General features: G+C 42.2%; 1 protein-coding gene across 1 annotated transcript in view; it reads right to left on the bottom strand.

Annotated features, from left to right (window-relative positions):
• NFX1 (nuclear transcription factor, X-box binding 1) overlaps positions 1–17,463 on the bottom strand; it is a 73,826-nt gene extending 56,363 nt beyond the window's left edge. The window contains exons 1-4 of the mRNA XM_037035722.1: positions 17,347–17,463; positions 9,893–10,888; positions 2,591–2,749; positions 1,000–1,077 (exon numbers count right to left, since the gene is read on the bottom strand). Coding sequence (XP_036891617.1) covers positions 1,000–1,077; positions 2,591–2,749; positions 9,893–10,888; positions 17,347–17,371 — 1,258 coding nt within the window. The 5' untranslated portion in view covers positions 17,372–17,463. The remainder of the gene's footprint in view (positions 1–999; positions 1,078–2,590; positions 2,750–9,892; positions 10,889–17,346) is intronic.
• Positions 17,464–19,874: the final 2,411 nt, after the last annotated feature.

Here is a 19,874-nt window from a genome sequence, read left to right as displayed (position 1 = left end):
CAAGAGACTGACTCTAGAAGTTAAAGAGTTGATGGCCAATGACTGCCTTAGTAAAAGCTGTTAGGTAATGGGAAAGGAAAAATATGAACCAATTAGTTAGAAAAATAAAGAGAATTTGCAGAGAGAAACAGGAAGAGCTAGTCATTTCAAGAAGGCATAGACAGTCAAAAGTGTCAAGGGCTGTTGTGCTGCCAGAAAGATTAAGAACGTATAAATTGGCCCTGGATCTGGTCAGGAAGGGGTCATTGATGACTTCTGAATACAGTTTCAGTGAGGTAACAAGGACAGAAGCAAAAAGGCAACAGTTCAAGAAGGGAGATATGCTTAAGAAACAAAATTTGAAAAATCAATAACCACAAGGTAAAGGTTAGTTGTTAAAGGATAGGCAAGAAAGTGGTGGGTGGAGGATATGTAAAAAATAGGCTACCAGCAGGAATGAGCATCTGGATCACAGAAAGTTTTTTTCTAACACACAGGGGAACTGAGATATTTAAAAACACGAAGTATTCCATAAAGAGGGAAGGTACAAGGATAGAGTTAGAAACACTGGTCTATAGAAAACCTCTATTATAAACATCAATGACTGATCCCTTCAGTCAAAATAAAATATGCTTTAATACTACTCTTTCCTCAGGCTGATGAAATCTCGAATATCAAAGCTGTTACAGCTAGAAGTGAGAAGAAGGCCAAGTCTATACCTGCCTTTGCCATCTGATCAGCTCTAGTCAAAAAGCGAAGACCAAGGAGACCAGCACCACAGCTGGGAAGTAGCATAAGCCTGGAGGGCCTGATGTAAAGGCTCTTCTCCAGAAGAGCAGGCTGTTCTGGAGACTCTAGCTGTGTGATGGAGGACATGTATATGATGTCCTGTAGATCCCTGAAGCTTTGAAGTCTTATTAGTAACTTCTAAAACATGCCCAGCAGACCACTCCTCCTAAACTGGGAACTGAAGGACAATGTATGAAGTAGAAAAACTCCAATGTATGCAAAAAAACTTACCACAGAAACAAGTGTAGGTATTAGGAACATGTGCAGAAACGTTCTGACAGGCAGGGCACCTCCAACCACTCTGACCATCTGTCAAAACAAAAAAGAGAAAACCAAAATAATTCCTTTTGAAAAACACATAATTTTTAAAAAATCAAAACTACAGAAAGCCATAACATTGACACAGTGGTGGTAATTTACATGTTAAGGATATAGACACTAAAGAAACAAATTCACACTACAGACCCTGGCTAGTGTAGCTCAGTGGATTGAGCGTGGGCCTGAGAACCAGAGAGTTGCTTGTTCGATTCCCAGTCAGGGTACACACCTGGGTTGTGGGCCAGATCCCCAGTAGGAGGCACACGAGAGGCAACCACACAGTGATGTTTCTCTCCCTCTCTTTCTCCCTCCCTTTCCCTCTCTCTAAAAATAAATAAATAAATAAAATCTTTAAAAAAAATTTGCAATACTGAACGCTTTGCTTAAATACTACATTTAGTTTTACACTGACAAGAACTTTACATACAATGAATCAAGTGGGTATCTATTTTGTTCTTTTCAAAAAAGATACAAATAACATACAACATCATGTGAGTTTAAGGTGTATGACATGTTGCTTTGATACACTTACATAATGCAATATGATCACAATAGTGTTAGCTAACACTTCCATCCCAGCCCATAATTATCATTTCACTTTTTTTTGTAGTGGTAATGTTCTATTACAGTATTTTTAATTTTTAAAAATCGACTTTTGAGAGAAACATTGATTTGTCACTCCACTCATTTATGCATTCACTGGTTGCTTCTTGTATGTGACTGGAGAGCGACCCTGCAACCCTGGTGTACTGGGATGACGCTCCAGCCAAATGCCCTATCTGGCCAGGGCCTACTATACAGTACTTCATTTTTTTTTAGATTTTATTTATTTATTTATCTTTAGAGGGAAAGGAGAGAGGGAGAGAAACATCAATGTATGGTTGCCTTTTGTGCATCCCCTGCTGGGAGTTGGCCTGCAGGGAACTGGACTACAACCCAGGCATGTGCCCTGACTGGGAATCGAACCTATACAGTACTTCTAATGTCAAGGTAAACATTATCTGAATTTTGGCTTGGGGAAAAAAAGAAAAGAATAAAATATTTGAGTACATGCAGGAAAACCCAGGTATCTTAAATCAGAAGAGACATAGTTCAGAAGGTATATTATTAATGTTTGCATTATCCATAAACACTAGTATCCTTTGAGAAAAGACCACAAAATACTATGGAGATGTGTTAAAGGCAAAACAAATTTTAACATCCCAAATAACTTTCTAAAAATGTTCAAAAGCAAACTATACAAGACATGTTTTCTATAGTTGTTACTTAGATAAAAGCTACCATTCTCAGTAGACATGACTGGTTTTATTTTACCTTAAATATATTTTAATATTGTTATGTTTACCTGGTTTGAGATCTATAGCTTAATGCTGGCCATCTGAAATATGTAATTGAGACAACATATCTTCCTTGTAGATAAAATATTCAAGAATTAAATAGCATTTAACAAGCTGAACATATCAAATGGGTGAGAATAACTACTCAGAAGACAGAAATGACTGACCTGCTTGAGATGCTGGAGACCTTGCCCACTTCTTTATGCAGTTCAAATGAAACACGTGGTAGCAGCTCTGACAACTCCAGACTGGGGCTGTGACACGAACAAGTTCACAGCACACCATGCACTCATATTTTTCTGTAGTTAGTTGTTCAACTAGAGAACCTGTTTTAAAAACAAACCAGATAAATTCAAACACAGAAAACCAATCCATACAGTAGTCAACCAAGGACAAGCAAGACATCTGAAAGACCCCAAACAGAGGTTTTAAAGGATGTCTGATTCTGAGTAAGGTGTTTGTTCAGAGATAGAGGCCAAGAAGAGGCAGGAATATGCTGAGGTTAGAGGATTTAAGAAGGAGACATTCAGCCCTGGCTGGTATAGCTCAGTGGATTGAGCGTGGGCCTGCGAACCAAAGTATCACAGTTCGATTCCCAGTCAGGGCACATGTCTGGGTTGCAGGCCAGTTCCCGGCAGGGGACACACAAGAGGCAACCACACATTGATATTTCTCTCCCTCTCTCCTTCCCTTCCCCTCTAAAAATAAATAAATAAAATCTTAAAAAAAAAAAGGAGACATTCAGGTGGAAATTACCACAACTGTGGAAACATTACTAAGAAGCTACCCAGGAACAGACCAAAATAGTCAAATGCTTCTCATCATACAGCCTGAGCATCCACAGGAGCAGAGTGTTGTAGGGCCTGGCCTTGCCCTCCTTAATCTGGGAAGGTCTGGATCTACCAGATCCATGGATTCAGGCTAGGAAAGGGCTTGTGAATTGGTCAGCTGCAAGAAACTGAAGCCTGGACAGGTTCTAACAACCCAGGTGGTCAGATGGTTCTAGTAGTTTCCCTGAAAGTCTTTAGTTGATCCATTCACTCAGTAAAGATATGCTCAGCCCTGGCTGGTGTGGCTCGGCTCGGTGGATTGAGTGCCAGCCTGGAAACCAGGGGGTCACTGATTCAATTCCTTGTCAGGGAGTGTGCCTGGGTTGTGAGCTGGGTCCCCAGTGTGGGGCACTCGAGAGGCAGCCACACATTAATGTGTCTCTGTTTCTTTCTCCCTTCCTTCCTCTCCCTCTAAAAATAAATAAATAAAATCTAAAAAAAAAAAAAGATATGTTAGTGACTTCCACAAGCCTCATAGTAGGATTACTAGACTGAAGGAGAAAAAGTCCCTGGCTCCATAAACTCACCACTTGGTGAAAGAGAACGGTGTATAGAATCTTAAGAATCCTCCCAGATTTAGCCCTGGCTGGTACGGCTCAGTGGAATGAGCATCAGCCCATGAATCAAAAGCCTGCTGGGTTCCACCCCCAGCCTAGGCTGCAGGCCAGGTCCCCATCTGGAGGCATGCGAGGGGCAACTGATCAATGTTTCTCTCTCACATCAATGCTTCTCCTCCCCTTCTCCCTCCTTTTCCCTCTTTAAAAAAAAAAATCTTAAAAAAAAAGATTCCTCTCAGATTTATTTCTCAATTGTCTTTATCCACTTCTGGACTTTTCCCTCAAATGTGATCTCAGCAAAGTCTTTCTGTCCCTAGTCAGGTGTTCTCAAAACTGAGTGTGTGTGTGTATGTGTATATATATATTGAGTCCATACTTTTAGCATTTATTTCCCAATTTTATTTTACTTGTTTTCAGGTCCAAATAGGTTATAATAATAAAAGAACTAACCTTAAATACACACAGCCCCGTGCTGTGTTAAAGCATTTTACACATATTACATAATTCTCTTAACGAGGCTGTAATATGGGTACCATTTTACAGATGAAGACACCAAAACTCCCTTATTCAAGGTCACAAAGCTACTAGAAATTAAAGAGTCAAAATTCAAATTCACTGCAATATGACTCAAAAGCTAACATTTTAACCCTTTGGTCATATTAGCTTCCTAAGGTTACTTAGTCCAATTTAATAACACAATAATTCAAACACCCCAAGGCTGTATGCTCTGTGAAGCAGGGTCTTCTCTGCCAAGCTCACTGTAGTATTTCCCGTTCCCGACATACACCAGGTGCTCAATAAATATTTGTCAAATTAGTGGATAAAGAAATAAATGAGTCAAGGAAGTTACATTTTAAAAAAATTCTCCAGTTCTGCCTCAATTCAAAGGACAGTCCAGGATAATAAGGACTGAAATATACATCTTCCCACTGGATGTGGCAAACAGGAAGCCACTGGTGGCCTTACCAGCAGCTCTCTGAGTCAGATGGTAGTGATGGCAAAGGAGAGAAGTGAATCAAAATAGGGAAAAGGAAAAAAAGTGAACAACTCCCAATTTGACTGGAATGAAAAGAAAGGAAACACTACTGGGAGGTCATGTAACAGGATGAGTTTTTCTTGCAGAGTGTAGGATAGCCCTGGGAAGATGTTCAGCCTGAGAACTTGGCAGAGTAAACGTGGAAAGACTGATGGAAAGAAAAATAGATTTCAGAATGAAAGAAAAGGAAGAATGGGCACAGGTGTCTCTGAGCTTGAATAAAGGGAGCAAAAAGTTGAGAAAATTGTATCTGATGATTCCCCCTTTCTCAGTGAGGTAGGAGGCATGAAGTCTGCTGAGACTGAGGAAAGTGAATGTTAAGAAGGTTTAAGAGTGGCCCTGGCTGGTGTGGCTCAGTGGACTTAGTGAGTGCCAGCCTGTGAACTCAAAGGTTGCTGGTTTGATTCCCAGTCAGGGCACATGTCTGGGTTGCTGGCCAGGTCCCCAGCTGGGGGCGTGTGAGAGACAACTGATCAATGTATCTCTTGCATTGATGTTTTTTTCTCTCTCTCTTTCTCCTTTCCTTCCCCTCTCTCTAAAAGTAAATAAGTAAAATCTTAAAAAAAAAACAACAAAGGTTTAAGAGAGAAGAAAGTTTAGACTAGTCTTAGATGAAAATGGAGGGACAGCTGACCAAGGTCATGTAAGAGAAAACGAGCAGTGCTGAACGCTAAATGAGGGGGAAGACCACTATTTAAAAATACTTACTAAAAACTTACTATGTGTCAGGCACTCTTTAGACACTAAAGATACACAGAGAACAAAACAGACAAAAATTTTCTGCACTATGAAGCTTAGTATCTAGTGGGGGAAGGTAAACAATAAACAAATAAATTATGAATACATGTAGCATCATCAAATAGTGTTAAGTGCTAGGGAGAAAAATAAACCAGGAAAGGAGGACAGGGAATGCTAACAGTGAGGGAACAGTTTCACACAGGGTGGTCAGGAGGCTTCCGTGAGAAGGCAAATGAGATCTGCTGCAGCAGCAGGTCTGTACTATTACGTGAGTGCTGGGAACAGCATTCTGTCGCGCAGATCAGAAGGAGAAAAGGTAGATTGTAGCAGAGATGGGATTCTGCCAAATGGTCTGGCAGTAGGATAATACTTCAAGTGACCTACAATAAGGCCTGCCTAGACAGGAAATGAAGATGGGTAGGAGGCTGGCAAAACTAGTAGTGGGTAGAAGAAACTGAGAGCCAAAAGGACAGGAATTTATGGTCGGAAAGCGAAGATTTCAGAGAAGGGGCATTCCCCAGGGTTATTTCCCTGGTAGTGGGTCTGGAGATGGAATGAAGGTAAAAGTCCTGTGGTTAATAAGATCAAAGAACATGAAGATGGCACACTGCATATAATCACAAAAGTCACCCACAATTAACAGCAGGGTTTATGGTAAATCAGTTATCAAATATGAGCACGCCTTAGAGTCACCTGGAGGCTTGTTGAAAGATAAGATAGCTGGGCCCCACTCCCAGAATTTGTTTAATAAATCTGAGGCGAGGCCCAAGAATACGCTTTTCTAACAAGATCCCAGGCGTTGCCGATAGCTGCTCATCTGGAATTACACTGTGAGAACGACTGTGGTAGAGAAAAGTTATGGGCTATACACATTAATGAGGGCTCGGAGGCCTTCCATTTGGAGGCTAATAAATGATCAGAAGATACAGCAGGTGGTATAGCTAAAAGGTGATGTGGCATTAGGTCCAATGAAGGAAGGATTCTGAAACAAAGAGAAGAATGATTTAGAAAAGGTTTCTTACCTCTTCCACCACTACTACCCTAGTCCAGGTCTTTATCATCAACAACCTGAATTATTGCAACAGCTCCTAGTTTGACCCTTTGCTTCCTTACAGCCTATTCCCCACACAGCAGGCTGAGTGTTCATTTTAGAATGTAAGATCATGCCACCCCTTTTCCCCAAAACCTTCCAATTGCTTCTCATTTTCTTACTCAGATCCAAATCTAAGAGCCTCACATAACCCAGCCCCTATGATTTCTCTGACGTCTCCTACCCACCTTCCCATTCACTGCTCACAATGCTGCCCTCCCACCCCAGCCCAAACCCGTTTCTCCCTCCGCCTAGAATGCTCTTCTCCAGAGAACCACAGGGTACACTCCTGCACTTCTTTCTGGTCTCTCTTCAAAGAGACCAACCAACCTATACAAACTAGTGCCCTTGTTATTCTGTCCTCTTAACCTGCTCTGTATTTTTTAGCTTATCAACCACTTGACATATTAAAAATGTTAAGTGTTTTCTGCCTGTCTTCCCTACCAGAATATAAACTTCACCAGGGCTATATTTCTAGTTCCTAAACCAGTGCTTGGTACATAGTATTTACTCAATAAATATGAATAAAGTATTCTCAAGAATATGTAGGGACATGAGACCAAGAGAGATTTCAACTCTAAGATGGCCTCCAAGATTCCCACCACGGGGTATGCCCGTCCTGTACGATCTCCTCCCGTTGAGTACGGTGGGCTGGTCTGATCAGGTAAGCCCTTTTTAAAGAGTCTAGAAGTCAGAGACAGAAGTCAGAGAGGTTTGAAGAATCTATGACAGGGGCTTTCCTATAGGCCAGGGGTGTCAAACTCATTTTCACTGGGGACCAAGTTAGCCTCATGGTTGCCTTCAAAGGCAACTGAATGTAATTATCCTACTGAATGTAATTTTAGGACTGTATAAATGTAACTACTCCTTAACAGTTAAGCAAGAGCTTGGCACGGCTGCTGGGTAGAAACTAGGTGCTGGGCCATATCTGGCCTGAGGGCTTTGTGTTTACCACCTGTGCTATAGGCTGTAAAGAAGCAAACTAGCACATTGTGAAGAGGGCCCATGTGGCAGGGAATTGCAGGTGGCTTCTAGGAGTTGAGAGTGACCCCCAAGCAATAGCCAGCGAGAAAANAATTATCCTACTGAATGTAATTTTAGGACTGTATAAATGTAACTACTCCTTAACAGTTAAGCAAGAGCTTGGCACGGCTGCTGGGTAGAAACTAGGTGCTGGGCCATATCTGGCCTGAGGGCTTTGTGTTTACCACCTGTGCTATAGGCTGTAAAGAAGCAAACTAGCCCATTGTGAAGAGGGCCCATGTGGCAGGGAATTGCAGGTGGCCTCTAGGAGTTGAGAGTGACCCCCAAGCAATAGCCAGCGAGAAAATGAGGTCCTCAGTCCCACATGTATAAAGATCTACATTTTACCAACAACCAGTGAGCATGAATGAGGGTCCTACACCTCCGATGAGACTGCATCTTTGGCCAACTTTCAGTCCTGTGAGATCCTGAGTGGAGAACTCAGCTAAACTGTATCCAGAATCCTAATCCACAGCAACTGTGACGTGATAAATTTGTGTTACCTTAAGCCACTACATTTGTGGAGCAACAGAAACACATTACCCAGCCTTAAGATTTCAGAAACAACTCTGGGATAACATTGCCTGTATTCACACTCAAGTTGAGCTTCCAAGAAGTACTGCCTGGTGAAGTAAATAAGAATGAAAAGAACTACAGGGCAGTGTAAAAACAGGTGTGGGCAGGTGGTGGCTTCATGTATCAGCTTATACGTCATGTTGAACTGGAGGGAGACCAGAATATGCGGGGCCATGAGGAAGAGCTCACAGAATGAAGTTATTTAGCCTAGATGAAGTATATCCTCAGGGCAAAATGAGAAGTACCTTCAAATATTATAAGAAGCTGATATGCAATGAGGGGGAGGGAAACTATGAGGAGAGAGACTAGTGTAGCTCCAGAGGCCACAACTGGAACCAGGGTAGGAAGTATTTATAGGAAGGAAGTTTTCAGTTCAATGTAGGGAAGAACTTTTAACAGTCAGAACTAAGTACCTACTATATTCTAAGAGCTGTGTTAGGCAAAAGGGATATAAAAATGAGAACCAAGATACAGCCTCTGTTTCAAGGAACTTATAGATTAGTGGAGGGCACTGACACATAAACAAATGATGGTTTCCAGAGTAACTGCTGTAATAGAAGCATGTCAGAGTATATGTAAGGTAAAGACACATTACAGAGCTGGAAAAGATTAATTCTATCTGTAGAGGTGAGAAAAGGTTTCCTGGCAATGCGACTAAACTAGCTTTTGAAAAACGAGTAGGAATTCACCAGGAAGCTGAGTGGTAGACATTCCAGACAGAGGGAGCCACATATGCAACAGCACGGGAAGACAAAACGGTACAGAGTCCAGGGAATAAAATGGGATGGAGACCGATGCAGCAGAAGATGGGGCTGTCGGCTAGGGCAGAAGCCAGAATCTATACGCGATAAGAAAAAGTGAACAAAATTAAGCAGGGGTGGCAGTGTGGGGTGACACAGTTCAATGATTTTTAGAAAGGCTGCTCTCTGGTACTGGTGTAAGAGATGAACTGAGAGAAACTGGAAGCGGGGAGGTTAGTCAGGACCCTGGCAGATGAGCAGACAAAGGAAGATGCAGGTTGGACCCAGGAGAGACAGTGGAGATGTTACCACCCCCTACTTGTGCTTTCATAATTCAAAAATAATCTTGCTACCAAATGTCTATACCACCCATATACACATTTTAAAAGACCTTACAAAATTCCTTATCTATTGAGAAAAAAAACCCTTATTTGTATTTGCTTATGATCTGAAAACTAAGTAAATGGTTACCTGCTCTGGGAGGAGAGAAGGTGGTGGCAGAAGCCACGCAGATGATGAACAAGGACAGAAAGAGACTTTTCACTGTGTATCTTTTTATACTTTCGGGCTTCTGAGTTGTGTGAACACATTACTGATTCAAAAACTTAAAATCAGAAAAACAAAACAGCCTGACTGGTATAGTTCATTGGATTGAGCACAGGCCTGAGAACCAAAGGATTGCAGTTCGATTCCCAGTCAGGGCACATGCCTGGGTTGCAGGCCAGTTTCCAGCAGGGGGCGCATGAGAGGCAACCACACATTGATGTTTCTCTCCCTCTCTCCTTCCCTTCCCCTCTAAAGATAAGTAAATAAAATCTTACCCCTGCCTCCAAAAGAAAAAAAAAACAAAAAATTTTTTCACCCATCTAGGTAGGTTACCTGTGTGTGTTTCCACATTCTTTAACACGGGGTTCTGTTTGCCTCGGTGGAAAGATGCTACTTGAGAATCCTGCCTCCTTACAGCACTTTTCTCCAGGTTAACCCTTCTGGAAGACTTGTTGATGACTGCCAAGTTCCCATCGTCACAGGCAGATTTTGCTGGTCTTTCATTCAGATTATCCTTTGGAATAGGGGCCATGCTGTTTCTGGGTCCTACATTTGCATGCCGCTGGCCCTCCTGTTTTGGTGGATTCCTGCCTGGGCGTGGCCTGGCCCCCTCCACTTCCCAGGGAGGCCTTTTCTGTGGATGCCTTCTCTGCTCATTGCGCCTGGCCCCAGACACATCCAGTGCTCCTTTTCTAAAGGCTGCATCCGAAGGATCAGGTTGGATAACCCCCACAGGCTTGGAATTTTCAGGTCCAGCATCTTCCAGTTTGGGAGTCATTCTGTTACCCCACTCACATTTGAGTTTCCCCTTGACTTTTGGTCCTCTACCATAGTTGTATACAAACTGGGTTGCTTTTTTGGGTTTTGCTCCCCTCGGATCTGCGCCAACAATTTCCTTCTCACTTTCAGCAGGGCTGTACTCTCTGGGCTTTGTTCCACTCTCTGATCTGGTCACATTTTCTAAGCCAGCTGCATCTGGGGTCTGGTCAGTTAGACTTTGTACTCTCTTGATTCGGATATGCTGCTTTTCACTTCTCAATTTCTGTCCAGGTTGATTCTGAAGGCTCTTGAGTGATTTATTAGAAGCAGAGGATTGGAAAGAAGTCTGCTGACTCTTAGGCTTGCTTCCTGAAGAATAACTGTGCTGATGAACAGCAGAAATGTCATCATAAGGGACGTGCCTGGAAAGGTGACATGGAGGTGGTGAACTGTAATTTCTTCTACCGATCCTATTAGACTCTAGTCTTCTCTGACTCCCACAATTTAGACCAGAATTTTTTCTCTCCTGAGGAATGAACTCAGAAGCATCTGTACTGAATTTAAAAGTACCTAGGACAAAAGAAACAGACATGTAAATAAAGAAATTAATTGGTCAACCACGAAGCCCATGACTATAAGCCATATCTAAAAGTTATTTTCCAGACTTCCGCCAAGATGGAGGCATAGGTGGAAACACTGTGCCTTCTCCCACAACCAAGTCTGAATACAACAAAAGTTTGGAGAACTAGGACACACCCAAAGACCAGAAAACGGAATTATACGGAAGTCCAACAGCTACAAACCGTTCAATGGGGACGGTAAGAGAGGCGGAGCCAGCAGCGAGCAGGGTTGGGCAGGACAGATCCCCCAACCTAGGCGCGCAGGCAGCTGGGAACTAGTCAGGGTGCAGGGCAGACTGACCACGGTCGCACATTCTCGCACAGTGAGATGGACCACGCAGGCCCCAGGGGGCGAACCCAGTGGTGGAGGGCTGACGGCGGTGGCACACTCGAGTGCAGTGGAACAAAACGTGTGGGCCTGGTGTTGGTGGTGGCTGCGGTGCCAGTGGGGGCCGAGGCAGCAGGCGGCAGAGGGAAGCCATTGTCCCTCTTTGACTCCGCCCCCACATACAACGTCACAACCCAGCGACTTAGTTGCCCTGCTCTGGTGAAAACCTAGGGCTCCGATCCTGCTACTTAACAGGCACGAACAGCCCAAAAGATGGCTAAAGAAGAACTCAAAGTCCCAGAGCCAATAACTCTAAGCAACCAACAGATTGCCAGGCTCTCAGAAGCCCAATTTAAGACACTATTTATCAGGAGGCTCACAGAATTAGTAGAGTACAGTCACAAATTGGAGGAACATATGAAGGCTAAACTAATTGAAATGAAGGGAGATGCACAGGAAACCAATAGTGATGGAAAGGAAACTGGGACTCAAATCAATGGAATGGACCAGAAGGAAGAACAAAACATCCCACCAGAAAGGAATGAAGAAATGAGAATTCAAAAAAATGAGGAGAGGCTTAGGAACCTCCAGGACATCTTTAAACGTTCCAACATCCGGATTATAGGGGTACCAGAAGGGGGAAAGAAACAGCCACGAGTGGAAAACGTATTTGAACAAATAATAAAGGAGAACTTCCCCAGTCTGGCAAAGGAAATAGACTTCCAGGAAATCCAGGAAGCTCAGAGAGTGCCAAAGAAGTTGGACCCAAGAAGGAACACACCAAGGCACATCATAATTACATTAGCCAAGACTAAAATGAAGGAGAGAATCCTAGAAGCAGCAAGGGATAAGGGGACAGTCACCTACAAAGGAGTACCCATCAGACTGTCAGCGGATTTCTCAAAAGAGACCTTACAGGCAAGAAGGGGCTGGAAAGAAGTATTCCAAGTCATGAAATCCAAAGACCTACAGCCAAGATTGCTTTATCCAGCAAAACTTTCATTTAGAATGGAAGGACAGATAAAGTGCTTCTCAGATAAGGTCAAGTTCAAGGAGTTCATCATCACCAAGCCCTTATTATATGAAATGCTAAAGGGACTTATATAAGAAAGAGATGATGAAAAATATGAACAGTGAAAGGACAGCAAACACACAGTTATTAACAACCACACCTAAAACAAAAGCAAACCAAGAGGACAGCTAGATCAGGAGTGGAACCATAGAAATGAAGAACACATGGAGGGTTAGAAACAGGGGGGTGGGAGGAGGAGAAGGGGGGAGAAGACACAGAAAATAGCACAGATGGTAGGTAGAAAATAGATAGGGGGAGGGAGAGAATAGTGGGGGAAATACAGAATCTAAGGAAATTGAGACACGTGGTTATAAACTAAGGGGGGGAGAATAGTGGGGGAGGGAGTGTGTGGGTGGAGGGGAATGAAGGGGGGAATAGAACAACTGTAATGGTATAATCAATAAAATATATTAAAAAAAATTTTAAAAAGTTATTTTCCTAAGAACTTTGTATCAAACAGGCTCTCAGTAAGTCCTACGTTTCCTATGAAGGTGATGGGTTCAAGGTGCTTGTGGAAGACTGATCATCCCATGTGCAGCTGCCTCACCAACAGCCACCACTGAGAGTTGCCAAATAAAACTGCTCACCTGGGACATCAGGCATTATTCATACATGCATTAATTTCATCAAAAAATTTAAGGTCAGCAAATAGTTCAGAGTTGAGAAATCACAGTTCCATGTGGCCTTTCAAAATTCTAATGTAGCACTGCATACTATCAAGTGAACAAGCTTAGAAATCAGCCAAAATCGTTTTAAAGTATGGCCCTCCAACTTATGCTATAAGTTAGGGATATCACTTGATTGCCTTTAGCTTAGTGTCCTTATCCAAGACAAAAGGTGGTAATACTATGCGTAGTACTTAATATAATGAGTACATTAGTTCCTATCTCTTCCCCCCAGGTATATATTAGGTTGGCCAAAAAGTTCATTTAGTTTTTTCCACAAAATAAAAGAAACATTTTTTAAAATAAAAATTTTATTCGCTTATTTTTTTTAGAGAGAGGGAAAGGGAAAGAGGGAGGGAGAGAAACATCAATGTGTGGCTGCCTCTCACAGGCCTCCCACTGGAGACTTGGCCCACAATCCAGGCACGTGTCCTAGACTGGGAATTGAACCGGTGACCCTTTGGTTTGCAGGCCAGCACTCAATCCACCAAGTCACACCTGCCAGGGCTAAAAGATACATTTTTCATTTTCCCCAATAACTTTACTGATTTGGATATTTTGAGTATGTTGGCTATCTCCAGTGTAGTATAACATTGATTGTTCTAGATTAATGTGTCAATTTGATCACTACCAACTAATCTACCTGACTGTGAAGTATTACCCAGGGAGTCCAGCATAAAACTTGACAAACCACTTTTCACACATTTGATCAGTCACAGCACCTTCTCCATACACTGCACAAATCTTTTTTTTGCATCTCGGTTGTGTTTTTACCTTTCTTGAAATAATTAAGCATAATATGCCAAAAATGTTGCGTATTTTCTTCCATCCTAAATATTATAATGGCTACACAAAAATTCACCAATTTGGTTAAGTTTTTTTTTAAATGGATGTGGATATAACAGCTATCACAATGCAATCTAACAAAATTGTTTTTGAATGAAGTTAAAGACAACTAAGCATTACTAGAGCCATCGTATGAAAAAAAAAACTAACTTTTTGGCCAACCCAATATTTTAGGTTTTCCATACATAGCCTCTATAATACAATCCAGAATCCCAGAGTCTCAAAAATTAAGCATATGCAGCTTCCACCCAATCATTTATTCCAATTAGCAGGATGCTTCTTTGTATAATCAATTCAGTTCCTAAACTAAATGATTTGCCTAAAAATACAAAACTAGTTAATGACAAGGTCAGAACTATACCCATAAGTAGTATATAGAATATACCATGAATTGATATAGGCATGAAAAGACATAGGTTTAAGACCCTGCCTATTACTTATTGTGTTCTTATGGAAGTTACTTAACTCTGGTTTTCTTATATGTAATGGAGATAGTAATAATTCCTGCATCAAAGAGTTGCTGTGAAGAGTAAAGCAAGTTAGTAACATGGATAAGGTGGTTAAAATGATGCTTTATTATTGCTGTTAGTATTACAGACTATCTGAAACACATAGACCCAACCACTGATGGATGGGTGCAGTTCAGAGCCTGGGGGTTTCAGGCTTAATAATAAGCCTGTTAGGTACTTTATTAGGTACTTAACATGTGCTAGGCACTATTTTAACCACTTTTCGCATGTTAATTCATTTAATCCTTACATTTCTGTTGAGAAAACGAGACACAGAAAGAGTGAGCAATGTGCTCAAGGCCACAGGGGTATTTTAAGCAGATTCAGAATTTTATCCCAGGCTATGCGGTTCTAGAGACCGTGCTCTTACACTACCACTACGCTACACTGTCAGAGGTTGGGCAGCTGGTACCATAGAAACATACACTAAAGAACTGAATAGGCTCTGGATGTGTGGCTCAGCTGGCTGGAGCATTGGCTGGTAAATTGAAAGGTCATGGGTTTGATTCCTGGTCACGGCACATTCCTAGGTTGCAGGTTCAGTGCCTGGTTGGGGCACGTATAGAAGCAACCAATCAATGTTTTTCTCACATCGATGTTTCTCTCTCTTTCTCTTTGGAATTAATAAATATATCCTCCAGTGAGGATTAAAAAAATAGTTGACTTTCTAATATTAAAAAAATAAAAGAAGTGAATAAGATCATAAAGGTCATAAGGTAACCTCTCCCTCAATCCAGGATTTGTCCTGAGCGCTTTCACACAGGCAGAACTCTGGGGATGGGGTGGAGGGCCTCACAAAATAGCAAGGTTGGACAAATTCAGAAAGTAGCAGAGAAGGTATTCTGGAAATCTAACAGACAAATTAAAGATGGGAATGGATGGATTAGACCAAGTGGGTGTTGTGTAGCTCTTTCCTGCTTGAGAAGCAAGGTTGGAGAGAGGGGCAAGAAAAAAGTCAGTAAATAGCCTGGTTAAGGATGGGGAAAGGGTATTTCATGTTAGGCGGTAAGGAACTGATAGAACTAGAGATTCTACACAGGACAGCACTATTCATACACAGCATATGTTCCACTAGACGAGGTAGTAGGCAAAGTCCTCAGAAAGACCCTTAAGAGACATGAGGAAGGGGAAAAGGGCACATGAATCAAGAAACTGGACCTGAGAAACAGATCTGAACCCCCCCCCCCCATTTAAATGGCTGGAAGTTACTCAGTAAAGGGATGTCTCATACCAAGTGGTACCCTAGATCCAAGATTACATGGCAGCCTGGCAAGTGTCCAACAGGTGTGTGGAGCCGAGTAAATTGTAGATTATAAAATCCAGAAACAAAACTGGCATTAGAGTCTGTCCATAGGCACAAAGATAGGACAGAGGCAGGCAAGAAAACTAAACCTTGACTGTGGATGGAGGTGTAGGTTAGAGTTCATGATGAAATAAGAACATGGAATAGAAAATAAGGCAAAGGCAAACTCAGACAAATGAGAGTAGTAGGGTGATCTTTGGAGTAGTGGACTTTGTCTCAGTAGATGGGGAGGCAGAGGTTGTAACCTGGGACACAACACTGTTGGCTGAAACTATGACTCATAACTAGTCCCACCCAATTCTTCTTCAAACACAGAAGGATGTAGAAATAGGCCAGAAGTGTGCCTGGGGATAGGATGATAAATGGATCCATTTTTTTTAAAAAGTTTTTATTTATTGATTTTAGAGAGAGAGTGGAGGGAGAAAGAAACATCAGTTTGTTCCATTTATGCATTCATTGGTTGTTTCTTGTATGTGCCCTGACTGAGGATCGAGCCTACAACCTTTGTGTGCTGGGACAATGCTCTAACCAACTGAGTTACCCCTCCAGGAATCCAATTTAGTAGAGATAGAAAAAGAATGGGTGGGAAAATAACAAAACACCAGCCTATCAAGATTCCCACCTGCCAAATGACTTAATACTTAAATCAGGACTGGGGTACACCAATGCTGTGTGTTTTCCAACTTTCTGACAGAGATCCACAGTAATAAGCACATTTTACCTGACACCCAGGGCATAAATACATATGTACTCTTCTTAGTACCATAACAGCATTGGTAACTTCTGGTAGGTGACAGAAGACTCAAATCAATGACTGCAAATCTCATGCTGCAAATTGCTGCCTTTTTTCAAACAGAGTGGGTCCTGAAATCAAATCAGTGTAGTGGATTGCATCAAGTATTTTTTCAAAGAAATAGTGTATTGAGATAGTAAGGAAAACCATTGCTTTCTGAAACGTATTAATATTTACATTTACGTATGAGTGCACTGAAGTCTAGAAGTAAAACTTTCCTTTTTGGTCGCTATCCAAAAGTACGCAAAACGAAGCTCTAAGGTACACTCTGAAGAAAAGGGAAATGGATGTTATATTAACAACTAAAAATGAGGCTGTCTCTAAACATGGAGGGAAACGCCGGGAGAGTTACTGAGCTACTTATGGAACAGGTAGACTACGGGGGGGGGGGGGGGAGCTTTCACAGGAATTAATCATCCCTAATTGACAGATGAAGAAAATGAGTCGGTCACACTGCAAGTTCGTCGTAGGCGGGGATCGGAAACCACAGGTGTTCGATTCGCGGTCACGCCGCTGCACCAGGACGAACGAATACACCTTAAGCAGAGCTCACAAGGCCACTACACATCGAGAGCCTGCTAGTCATCGACGCCCGCTTGTGGGAGATCAGTGAGGCAGCTGCTCCGGGAAGCCCGGGACACCCACATTGACTCGCTGGGCACCAGGATAAACCCACTCTCCTTGGAAACGCAGCTACTAGGCTTCGCAACCTAGCCAAAGACAGTCTAGGTCTCCGTAAGCAAGACGCGCGTGGCTTGGCCCTTCCGAGCCACTATCCCAACCCTAGTACGCACCACTCTCGCGATATGAATGGCCGAACCTCTAGGACTCATCACTGGCCAAGCTTCCGCAATTCGAAAGGAGCCCACTCCCACGAGGGCCAGAACAGTACCTGAGACAGGAGGCGCCTCCGCCATCCCGTGAGTGCAGCAACACCTAAAGCGAGCCCTGCAACCCCACGAGCGCTGTCACCCTGTCATGTGCCCTGTACTTCCGGCGCCGCAGGAATAGTCTCATCAAGGGGGCGGGGGAGGGCGGGGCGGAGGGTGGCGGTAGACACAGAGTTTGCGCCGCCCCAGTCAACTGTGCCGCGCTCTCTTGACGTCAGAATGTTGCGCCAGGCGCTGTACGGAAGGAGGACACAAGTAGCCCTAGTTTGCTGGGAACGCGGGCGTTGAGGGGTTTGCGTAATCATTTTTTTTAGTTTTTTAAGATTCACTGTGCTTGCATACCCCTAGTTCCTTTTGGACTGCCACCTAACCAGTTTCACTTGGTCTTCTGCAGTTAACCGAGAGAACACTTTCCTAGAGTAGTTTAGGCTTGCGTTAAAAAAAAAGTCAAAGGCAATCTTGGCAAAAACTATCTGCAAAACAAAGGGTAATATACAAAGAGCTCTTACAAATCAGAAAGAGATAAACCACATATTAAAAGTGGTAAAAAACTTGAACGGGCAGATGAGAAAACGGAGATACAACATGAGAGAAAGTTTGGAGTCACTGGTAATTTTTAAAGTATAAAATTTTAAATGAATATGTGGAGTGTTTGTTTTGTTATTGCATTACTAAATAGAACACAACATTTTAGTGTAAAGTGTCTACATTTGTAAAGTAATTCACTGGTCCAGGCTTCTGCAAAAACACAAAATAGATTTATTCACACATTTTCATGCATACTCTGTCTCAGGCAGAAAATAGTGGGGGGGGGAAGCCCTGGCGGGTGTAGCTCAGTGGATTGAGCGAGGGCCTGTGAACCAGATGATCGGGGTTCGATTCCCAGTCAGGGTACATGCCTGGGTTGTAGGCCAGTTCCCAGCAGGGGATGCAAGAGAAGCAACCATACATTGATGTTTCTCTTCCTCTCTCCTTCCTTTCCCCTCTAAAACAGATAAATAAATAAAATAAAAAATCTTGCTACTGATAAGCATAATAGTTGCAGAGAAAGATAGTATTAAAAAAAAACAAAACACCTGGGCCCTGCCCTCATAAAGTGCATTACCTAGTAGGGGAGATAAAAACAAAGTAATTTAGTCCTGGCTGGTGTGTCTCAGCGGATTGAGCATACCCCCTGTGAACCAAAAGTTTGCTGGTTCAAGTCCTGGTAGAGGTACATGCCTGGGTTGTGGGCCAGGTCTCTGGTTCGGGGCCTCTCTTTAAAAATTAGTCTTAAAAAAAAACCAACTAATTTATATTTACAAATTAACAATTTCAAATTGTGGTGGTATGAAAAAAACTGAGCTTGAAGTATTCAAAGTATTAAATATTTGCTGGAGAATAGTGAGCAAGACAAGTGATGCAGTATGAAGAAGTGGGTAAGGAGATCACACAGGTCACCTGCAGATTGTGATAATGTATTTTATTCCGAGACAAACAGGAAGTTATTGAAAGGTTCTAAGCAAAGAAGTGAAATGTGATTTACATTTAAAGATTTCTGTTGCTTCTAGGGGAAAAGTGAATTGTGGGGGAGCAAGAATATAACTGGGCAGAACAGTTACATTTTTGTTATGTTAATGCAGAATATGATGGTGGTCTTGTGGCAAATGTGGGGAAAAAAGGAAAGATCTAAGGTATATTTAAGACATAACCACTATATAGCTTTCAAACTTTTCCCAAAACAATAGGTGTGATGTGCTGTCATTGTTAGTTTGTATTTCTGATTACCAATGAGTCTGACATTTCTCAGTGACCTTTTGAGTTTCCTCTTTTTATATTGCTTGTTCATATACATTGCCCATTTGCTTATTGGGCTTGCACAATTTTTCTTGTTGATGATTTCTTATATATTATAGATAGCAATACCTTGTCAGTTTTAGACATTTCAATTTTCATCTTTCATTAAATCTTATTAATTTTGTCCTTTTTAAAACATAAATCCTTAATTTTAACAGACTAGTTCATCAAACTAACCTTGTCATCTTCAGAAATTACCAGATCTATAAGTTCGGGTCCATTCAGGAGTGAGGAACTGCACAGTAATATGTACAGGGAAGATTTTATTTATTTAAAGACTTATTGGAGAAAACAGACTTCCAGCCAAGATGGAGGCATAGGTACATATACTCTGCCTCCATGCACAACTAAAAGAAGGACAACAAATTTAAAAACAAAAAACCAGAACAGCCAGAAAATTGAACTGTATGGAAATCCAACAAACAAGGAATTAAAGAAGAAACATTCATCCAGACTGGTAGGAGGGGTGGAGATGGGCAGCTGGGGCAGAGAAGATGTGTAGCAAAGCCATGGCTGGCGGTCCCACATCTGCATGTGGATAAACTGGGAGGAACGACTGTGGAGCAAGACAGCCCACACAACCCAGGGTTCCAGCGCAGGAAAAGAAAGCCTCAAAACTTCTGGTTGTAAAAAAACAGGAGAAACTCCCAGCCTCACAGGCGAATTCGTTGGAGAGATCCACAGGATCCTAGAA

This window comes from Sturnira hondurensis, unplaced genomic scaffold (assembly GCF_014824575.4).
Source record: "Sturnira hondurensis isolate 20B ecotype Veracruz unplaced genomic scaffold, ASM1482457v3 Scaffold0022566, whole genome shotgun sequence".
Classification (NCBI taxonomy): Eukaryota; Metazoa; Chordata; class Mammalia; order Chiroptera; family Phyllostomidae; genus Sturnira; species Sturnira hondurensis.
Note: the sequence above shows the minus strand (reverse complement) of the source record. Positions and strands in the feature narration are given on the sequence as shown.